Source organism: Argentina silus, assembly GCF_951799395.1.
Source record: "Argentina silus genome assembly, chromosome: 8".
NCBI classification, from domain to species: Eukaryota; Metazoa; Chordata; class Actinopteri; order Argentiniformes; family Argentinidae; genus Argentina; species Argentina silus.
This window is the reverse complement of record NC_139662.1, coordinates 22,184,017-22,194,016: the sequence shown is the minus strand read 5'-3', so window position 1 is coordinate 22,194,016 and position 10,000 is coordinate 22,184,017. Positions and strand designations below refer to the sequence as shown.

The 10,000-nt window shown below is 46.7% G+C and overlaps 2 protein-coding genes across 2 annotated transcripts in view; both read right to left on the bottom strand.

The window, feature by feature from the left end:
• Window positions 1–5,511, bottom strand: part of slc2a4rg (SLC2A4 regulator) — a gene marked incomplete at its 3' end in the record, with an annotated part of 16,486 nt that extends 10,975 nt beyond the window's left edge. Inside the window, exons 1-2 of the mRNA XM_083674785.1 lie at window positions 5,040–5,511; window positions 3,854–4,095 (exon numbers count right to left, since the gene is read on the bottom strand). Coding sequence (XP_083530911.1) covers window positions 3,854–4,095; window positions 5,040–5,330 — 533 coding nt within the window. The 5' untranslated portion in view covers window positions 5,331–5,511. The remainder of the gene's footprint in view (window positions 1–3,853; window positions 4,096–5,039) is intronic.
• Window positions 5,512–6,258: 747 nt separating this feature from the next.
• LOC310808342 (uncharacterized protein) overlaps window positions 6,259–10,000 on the bottom strand; it is a 46,303-nt gene continuing 42,561 nt past the window's right edge. Inside the window, 1 exon segment of the mRNA XM_083675187.1 lies at window positions 6,259–10,000. This exon segment is cut by the window's right edge and continues 504 nt beyond it. The gene's annotated coding sequence lies outside the window, so the exon portion shown is untranslated.

Genomic DNA, 10,000 nt, shown 5'->3' with positions numbered 1-10,000 from the left:
TTATCTGATGAACATTAGATGCTGATGTCCCTGTTAAAAGCAACTGGCTGGTGCTTCCACGCTGCAGAGCAGAAGCCAAGTTGAACATGAGCAGGGTGAGTCCGGGAGCTCAGGGAAAAGGTCAACGTAGCAACAAAGGGCAGGACTGAAAATGGCCCGATCATTATGTAACGTTGCGTTGTGCAATCTCCTCCGTTACCGAATCTGGCGACCGGTGTTTGTTGTTCTGGCAGAAGTGCCGTAAGGGAGTGGTCAGCATGTAGGGAAAGGGCCGATTCAGATCCGGCTATCTGAGGTGAAAGGTCAGCATAGCAGCTGCGTGGGTTGGCTCTCGCATGCATGCCGGCGTGCACACACACGCGCATGCACACACACACACACACACACACGCATGCAAGCAAGCACGCACACAAACATACACATAAATATACAGACACATATATAGAATATGAAAATAAAACAGTGAGGAATAGATGACGGGTCAAACATAAGACATATATTTATTCCCAGTGACGACTTCAAACAGTTATGGACATGATCGAACAAACTCAACACAAGTGGTCACATGACCAACTAACACAAGTTAACATTACGTTGTGTCTGACTCCAAAAGATATTTCATGATTAATAATAATTGATAATGCTTTGCTCATCCCTGTGTGACAGACAACCGATCATATCGGATCCTAGATTCCATTGAGAAAACCCAAAATACTATTTTTACTATGCCCTCAAGTTAAGCTGATGACTCGTTCTACGTGTCGTTAACGATGCATGTTAACATTAGACATTAAATGGGAGAACTTGGCAACGATGATGTCGTGCTGTATTAACATAACCTTTATCTAGCACAACATCACATTAATGCACAGAGGAAGAATGAGAATAGAGTATCAACAAAATAAACTATTTAACAGTTTCAAAGCAACATATGACTGTTTTAACCACACGTTAGCATGCGTCAAGGACAACACGGGACAATGGTGCCCGTGACGCGCCAAACGCCAAACTCCTTAAATATCATTCCCAACATAGGACACGGTGTGAGATACATTACAATCGCAAAGGAATGGCGAGGGTGCGATTTCTTCACACACATTACAACCGCAAAGGAATTGACAAATGTTGAGGGTGCAATTTCTTCAGGATGTCCAACTATAAATAGTTATACACATTGAAATCAAGGCTGGCGCCACCAAAATCCGTCTACACACACACACACACACACACACATTACATGAAAAAGGCATGTTGAGTCTTGTCTGTTCCCTGCGGACGCTCTCTTTCATCATACATGACAGCCTACATGTGAACTTCACATGACCCTGATATGAATGAGGAAGAGGAACAGTGAGCAGCAGGCGTCTCACCAGGCCTCTCACCAGGCGTCTCACCAGGCTATAATACTCCAGGCAGTATAAGCCCTGGTGTACAGATCGAGGATTAGCTCCCCATCTCCAAATCCTTAACCATTAACTGGTCAAATTCTACACTGTCTAGGGACACCCACATCCTACTCGGGTTAATCAATCAATCAAGACCGCCCACCACACGCGCGTGCGCGCACACACACGCGCACACAGACACACACAGTTTTTGACAAAATGTAAAAAACATTGTTTTTTTCTGTCTCTCTGTTTTTATTTATTTTTTGGTCTTTTGTTTGTTATTTGTAATGTTTATATATTGTTTTGTACAATGTTATTGTACAATATATATACAGTAATATATTTCTTTTTTTTTTTACAAAATAAACCATTGATCTGGCATACTGGATTTAATCAGGAGATCTAGGAGAAGGACTACTGCAGGGCATGTTGTTAATGTATAACTACAACTCAACTCTTGCCCCTGTCTTTCAAACACACACACACACACACACACACACACACACACACACACACACACACACACACACACACACACACACACGCAGACACACGCAGACACACGCAGACAGACACACGCAGACACACACACACGCAGACACACACACACAAACACACACACACACAGGCACACACGCAGACACACAAACACAAACACACACACAGACACACAAACATACACACAGACACACACACACACACAAACAGCCTCACAGATAATTGCTTGAACTGACTTTTATAAAATGAAAAATACTTAACTGGTTAATAACCCGCGCCTGCAGCCTTTCCCAGACCTTTTCCCTGTTATGTAAGCAGTCCTATCTGAGCTGGCCGGAACCCAGGACACATCTCTGACTGAGTCATGTGTGTGTGCAGCCTCAGCCGATCGCTATCAGAGGAGCTGCGTCCTGCACAACACACCAGTGTGTGTGTGTGTGTGTGTGTGTGTGTGTGTGTGTGTGTGTGTTATGACAAATGAACACACTCACTCTCTCAACTAACTGCTGCGCATCACACTAATACACACACACACACACACACACACACACACACACACACACACACACACACACACACACACACACACACACACACACACACACACACACACAGAGGCAGTGGTCTTTCTACTCTCTGCACAGTCTTCCTGGCATGCTAACGCATCCACAGGCTGATCCTGGCATGCTAACGCATCCACAGGCTGATCCTGGCACTGGAGATAATGTCAAAGGGAAAAGAGCCCGGCACGAACATACAGGCTAATGAGACATTCACACCAGAGCCATGAACTAGCACGACGGCTAACAACACACAAACTCCATAGCCCAGAGCTAGCACAAAGGCTAACGACAGGCCGAACACAGGGCAGGCTACTGAGAGCCCAGAGCTAGCACTCAAAACACATTCACTCAAGAGCTTAGACCTAGCACACAGGCTCAGGACACATTCACTAGCGACCAGGACGCAATACGAGGGATTACATAGGGGACAGTTGGAAGCAATGAACCCCGCAGGACATAGTCATAAAGCCGAGATTAAAATCAAAAGGGTCGGTGCTTTCAAAATCATACGACAGATGCTTCGGACATTGCATAGCAGAACCCACTCTTGTGGTGCCAGCCGGGAGAGTACAGCTACCACTGATAAGGGGTCAGTTTATTTTCTATCCCTCAAACGGATACGGTTAGGGTTGGAGACAGGATGTCTGACCCCAGGTCTGCGCTTCTCCTACGTCAAGCCTGCAGTCTGAGGGAGTTGGTCAACAGAAGTAGGGTCGGAGGTAAGGAGAAGGTTTGAGTAAGGTATTGATCACCAACGTCACCATCCTATCTCTCTTTATCCCTCCAATACGTCGGTCAAACGATTGGGCAATCTTGACCTTTCTCGGTCAAGAACTTTGGCCCTCTTGGGGATATTCCTGAAATACGCTGGAATCCTAACATGTGGTCGTTTGACTTGGCCACCCCCACACCACCAGTTAAACTGAAACCACTGTATAGTTTGAGCCACAGGGTGAATTCCATTTCAACTTCAGTTTATTCAGGACTTGGGTTTGGATTTGAGGATGCAGACGCCCTATGCCTGAGGCTATTTTTATTTGAGCCCAAATTCAATGGCCAAATTCATTCACTACATCGTCCGCTATGGGTGTGCAATGCCTCTGAACGCTGAGTGTAACTGTCACCTTCAGTGGACGTAAACATAAAAATGCACTGTTAGAAACGGTCGTGACTTTATTCAAAACCATATGGAGTTCCATCACACTGAACATACATGTGTACCTGCATCATGTCGACATTCAACTTCTACAACCAATGCAATCAGTCAATAGCCTGGACTTAAACTGGCATTGACCAAACTCTGGGGCTATACACCAACAAATAGAGAGGGGTTATTAACCATGTAATAACCTCATATCCAAGTGGTAATACGATATCTATAAACATGTCATAGGTGATGCCTACCTGTGTCGGGGGACAGGTATGTGGGAGGAGGGGTGGGGGTATCTCTCCTCAGGCGGGACATGTGACCCCTGCGTTGCCTGGCAACCGTTGGGTACCTCTGCGTTCCCCGGGGTCCTGATCTCTGAGTGCATGGGGTAGTCTGACGTCTGCCCGTTTAGGATCAGGCAGTGTGTAGGACTGCCCCTCTTCAGCACCGCCGGCAGACCGATGTCTCTCTGGTCTTCCTCGCCACCGCAGCCCGCCTGAAACCACGCCACACAACACTCAGGACCAATCACAGTAGGCGGTAGGCAGGTGTCAGGGTTTTTTTTTTAAGTGTAACTGAAGTGCCATTGACTCTGGACAACCAATAGGAGGCACTGTCAACACGAACCTATCTACTGCTTGATCCACAATACTTTGTGACACCTTTTCTTATCTTGTTAGGTGGTGAGAGATTACAAGGTGAAGTGGGGGGAAGGGATTTGTGGATGGCAAAATTGACACCCAAATGATTCACTCATGATTCATCAAATGATCACACTGCAATAGAACCTTTCAGTCACTTCCCCTCCCTGAGTTGACACCTGCATGTGTTATGTCAAACTGTGGTTGCTTTTGTAGGCCTAAATGTCTCGGAGACAAGACAACATATAATGAACATGCACGCAAAATAATGAAAACAGGGGGAAAAAATAAGGAAGGAAATAAAAGTTTACTTTTATTTTGTTGTTTTTACTTTCTTCCTCCCCCTTAGAGCCGATCCTAGATACCTCCCATCTGAGAGCTGCCAGGCCGCTATGGGGGATGGGGAAATGAGTTTGGAGTCCCAGCCCCCTTTTTACTTTAAACTTTGAACATGCAACGAGCCGCCATCTTAACATATGATGGTCGTCAGGCTAGTTGCACATAATGACTAACTGGAATTTATTGAGTATTTATGCGTTACAAAGTAACCTTTAAATGAAAATGTGTCAAAACACGTATGAACGGTCCCGCTCGTTGGCTCGGCGCAACAGTCGCATGGACCTACCAACTTGTAGCCTCCCAAATATGTCAAAACTTGTAAGACTGTAGCGAAATTGAGTAGGGGAAGCATTCATTCATCTCAATATTTTACACCGTGTATAACACATGCATTATGGCAATTCCAAGCAACTCGTCATGAAAAAAAACGCTGCATGGACCGAGAACTTATGCCACCTACTTTTTTCATGTCGTGCTGTTTCTCTCTGTCTGACGACAGTTCTTTCCCATTGAGGACGATGTCCTCTCTCGTACATTCCCTCAAAGAGCCATCGTCCAGCACGAATGTGTAAAAGACAGATCCCGTGGCGGGGCCGTTCTTGCAAGCAAATATGAGACCGCTGTCCACGGCGGTGACACTCACGTCGCGCCCCTGGGTCCCGTCTGCATGACTCTCCATACCCGCATGTTTGGAGGCGCTGCCGACCCTCATTCCAAACGGGGACTTGTCGAGGAGACGTTTTGAATTCATTGTCAGGCAGGGCAAGTGAGACTAAAGAAAGATGACCAGCTTTCTATAGATTTGTTTAGTGCATACGGTTGGAATTGAATAGACTACATTGATCAGGATTGTCTCGCATCGGTCTCCGTATTTTACCGCTATTCTAGTCTAAGGTGTGGAGTTCTTCGCGACCCGGGACACCCGAAAAGCCGACGGGTCAGTCGGAGAAATAAAAGATTGTTTTGCTTTTTTTTTTTCTCTAAAGAATACCACGCCCCCCCTCCCCTGCGTGTGCAGCCAGGGAGACCAGAGCGACCCGCCTCCAGGTCATTCCCATTGGTCCTTAGGAGACATAAACACCAGAGAGAGACAGCTGATTGGCGGGTTTGTCTGTCCGTCGCTTTTTTTCCTGCGGTCGTGTGGGGGTGTGTACTTCCATTTCGCCGGCCGGCCGGTGAAAAGTGAGAGTAACAAGTAGGCGTATGCTCTAAACCGTGGCATAGCGATCTGTTGCGCTGTTTTTAATGCATTTGAAATTGCGACTCCAAATATCCAAATGTGAGAGAATATCAAAATGAAAGTTGAGAGTCGTGTTTCCTGATCCTGAGCTGTGTCATGTAGCGTTTTGAACACTGAACGATAAGGTTGTTTTGTGACAACAAGCTGGAGTTACATTATGATTACGTTATTATTATTATGTAACACGTAAACAACATTATCGGATATTTGTTCTTTCTAGTGAACGGTTCTCATTTGCCTGCTTGACTCCACCCACCCTCCGCACTCTTCTACAGGCAGTTCAACAACATGTCGGACCTCCTCAGGCCTCCTCTGGTCGCGAACGAGATATGGTCGGTTGATATACAGACACGCAGACACAAAACATGACCACCGATGTGTCATTGCAACCAATACCAATCGATTGTCACTCACACAAAACTCACGTTGACAACACGAACACGTTTTAAGGTGCTACTTTATTACAAAAGTAAAAACTTGACTTTGATATTTCATGAATGATTATATAAAACATTACAATCTTTTGCACATCTGCACAGTTACATGATCTGAAATATATATTTTTTCAACACCAAACCCTGTGTCATCATAACAAACATACAGCATTTGACAGTAGTTGTCACTCATTCCTCTGGCCTGTCATCCACACTCATTTAGACTAGGTAGGCCTGAATAAATTAATCTGGGGGGTAAACAACTTGATCCAACACAGAACCACAACATTAGTGATAACCACCTTTTTTTTTTTACCAACACCTAGTTCTTTTAGTCATGTATAACATCAGTACATAGTTTACACAATTACCTAGTAATAATGTGCAATTGAAAATTGAAAAATCAGGTCATTTGACTGTGCTAATGTTGTAAATCCAATGCGTTTCCTCACTGACAGCAAAACAAAAGAACGCTGCCTGCCTTGTCAGGATACGTTTCATGTGTGTGTGCGTGCTGTCGTTATAACAACATAAGCCTGTCAGTGAGCCTTTCTCTCTTCTCCGCAAACATGGCATTGTCAAATCGTTAACGAGAATAGGATGTGATTTGCCACCGATAAAGGACAATTTTGTGTTTCTCCATCTGATGTTCAAAGTTATGATTTGGGGAGAGGAAGCTGATCTTGGACCTGTGCCGTAGGCTAGCTCCTCGCCGGACCTGGTGAGACCGCTCAGCTGTTGGCCGTTGCTCGTTATCAGGGCCCAATAAAGAAGCTGGTGTGCTGATCCAGGGTTGGCCTGACCCACCCCCCCCCCCCCCCCCCCCGCCCCCACATCACTCCCTATGTCTCTCACAAGTATGTAACATCAAAGGGTCCATCTCCCCCAGCACTGAGGCAGAAGGAGGAGAAGGAGAGAAAGAGAGAGGGCTGTGTGGGTGAGTGAACGGGAAGAACAGGGGGAGGGAGGGAGGGAGGGAAGATACTGAGGGGGAGGCCAAGTAGAACCAGTGTGTGTTTCCTCCCTCCAACTGGCAACCAGCATGTCTCGAGGCTGCAGTTTGATTATTTGGTGTGTGTGTGTGTGTGTGTGTGTGTGTTTGTGTGTGTGTGTGTATGTGTATGTGTGTTTGTGTGTGTGTATGTGTATGTGTGTTTGTGTGTGTGTGAGTAGAAAGAGAGAGAGTGAGAGGGGGGGGGAGGGTCCACTAGCTCCTTGTTGGTTTGGAATGATCTTCGTCCAGCTTTACTCTGCCTCACTCCCTTCTCCCTCCCCCAGCGCTCTCTCTCTCTCTCTCTCTCTCTCTCTCTCTCTGTCTCTCTCTCTGTCTCTCTCTCTGTCTCTCTCTCTCTCTCTCTGTCTCTCTCTCTCTCTCTCTCTCTCTCTGTCTCTCTCTCCCCTGACTCTCTCTTGGCTCTCTCTCTCTCTCTCCCCGCTGGGCTGTCTCTGGTCAGTCTCTGGTCAGTCTCTGGTCCAAGTCGACCAAACCTTCCTTGATGTTAAACAAGGCTAATCTACACATGATATTTTTCTCCCATGACAAAACAGGAAAACAATAACAAACAGCAGGAAACCAACGAGGTACCACAATATTCTTTTTTTTCCATGTACAATTTTGTAAAAACATGCATTTTTTTTTCAAGCAGGAAAAATTGCATCAAAAGCGCTGAACAAAACTGAACATACTGTCTTCATGGCAGTGGCATAAGCTATTCAAACACACAGCATGGTCAGTAGGTAAAAAAAACAGCAACAGTGCGTTAAGAAAACAGAGTGCATTTTAGATATGTTTTCATCATAAACCTATACACAGTAACATCATTAATCCCTCCGCTCCATAGAACTCCATTTTCCATTTTACGATTTCATTTCTAATGTATCACCCCCCCCGCCCCCCCCCCCCCTCTCTCACAGTCTCTGAGCAGTCCCTGTCCCTCCACACCCCTCTGACTCCACCACGCTCTTTTATGAAGACCCCACATGTTCCCGTTTACGTCCCCATGTCCCTACAGACATCACGTTTCCCAAAGCTACATGGGGAAAACAGAGAGATTGTTTACAATGGAACAGAATGTTGAGCACAGGTCGGAGACGGGTGAGGGGGGTGGGGTGTGTGTGTGTGTGTGTGTGTGTGTGTGTGTGTGTGTGTGTGTGGGGCAACCTTCCAAAAGATGCTCGCTGGTGATTCTGTGCCCGACCCTCTGTTTTCCTTGGACTCCCACCCCTCCATCACTGGTCCTCTCGCCAGGCTTCGGAGCTCTGGCGCTGGGGCCCTGGCTGCAGCCCGGGGAGCGAATCAGGGCTGCGCTCCACCAACGCCCTTCACTGTACTTACTGCACCATTCAGCCAATCGCCCTGCAGCGCTCCAGTACGCCATTACTACGGCCATAAAAGCGAATGTTAACAACGCCCAATAGAAATGACACATTAACTGCCCGGGCTGAGGCTTCCCTTGTTAATAATACAGATGTTCTCTTTCTTCCATTTGCTCTTTTTTCTTTCTCTCAGAAACGAGTCTGCCTCTCTGGGAGAGACTAAGGACTAAAGGTCCTGTGTGGAAATTGTGAAATCTCTCCACTGTCTCACACTCAAATTCCTCAACCCGAGCCATGTCCCCGACCTGATGGCTTTGCCCTGTGTTACACTGCCTGGAGTGTGTGTGTGTGTGTGTGTGTGTGTGTGTGGGTGTGGGTGTGGGTGTGGGTGTGTGTGTGTGTGTGTGTGTGTGTGTGTGTGTGTGTGGGTGTGTAGCCATGCAAGTATGCCTCCAGCTGTAGGAGTTTGTAAAAAAATAAATAAAAAAAAACGAATTTGATGAAAACAAGCAACACCAATAGAAGATGATCAGCGGCACGATAAACCTCCACTCTTCCTCATACGTCACGCTAAAATCCCCTCACCATGGTGCCAATCGTTCCTATGAGATTAAGGCTTTCAGATTCTCCCCCGAATGTATTTTTGGATGAACAATCCCTTTTACATGGTGCCAGTTCTGCTATTGTGGTTAGTCTGCGGTCAGAGCTCGCTGGTTCTGGATGACATTTACAGCATGAAGCAATCAGAGGAAAACCGGTCCGACTGCGTCAATGCTGCCAACCGCAACGGCAGACACTGTACACCGGAATGCCTTATCAACACTTACACGAGCTCAACACAACTGGACTCCACAGTGAAGTGTTTCTCTATGAGCGGTGGGCTTTCGGTTCCTCTTCTGGTCCTTCGGAAAACGACTGCCTGGCACTCTCTCAGTCCGAGGATTAAAAAGGGGCACGGGGCCGTAAAAAGGGGGCAAGAGCACCTCCTCTGGGTCAGAGCATGTTAACACACAACCTTCACTGAAATGTTGGAATCTGCTGGTCGAACCATATCTGCCCTGCAACAGGGAGGGCTAATACGCACGGAAAAAACTGTTATATAACACCGAGCACAAGGAGGTTTGTGTGGGTGTGTGTGTGTGTGTGTGTGTGTGTGTGTGTCTGGGTGTGTGCGTGTGGGTGTGTGTGCGTGTGTGTGTGTGTGTGTGTGCGTGTGTGTGTGTGTGTGTGTGTGTGTGTGTGTGTGTGTGTGTGTGTGTGTGTGTGTGTTTCCTCATGTCGTCGGTTACCTTCATCAATAATACCAGGAGGGGCGGAGCCTAAGTGGGTCCTGAGCCAGTGAGAGAGACACCTGCACATCTTTACCTTTCCGTTTCGGTGTGAATGTGTGTTTTCATGCACAATGTGTGTGTGGAATGTACTTAGGTGTGA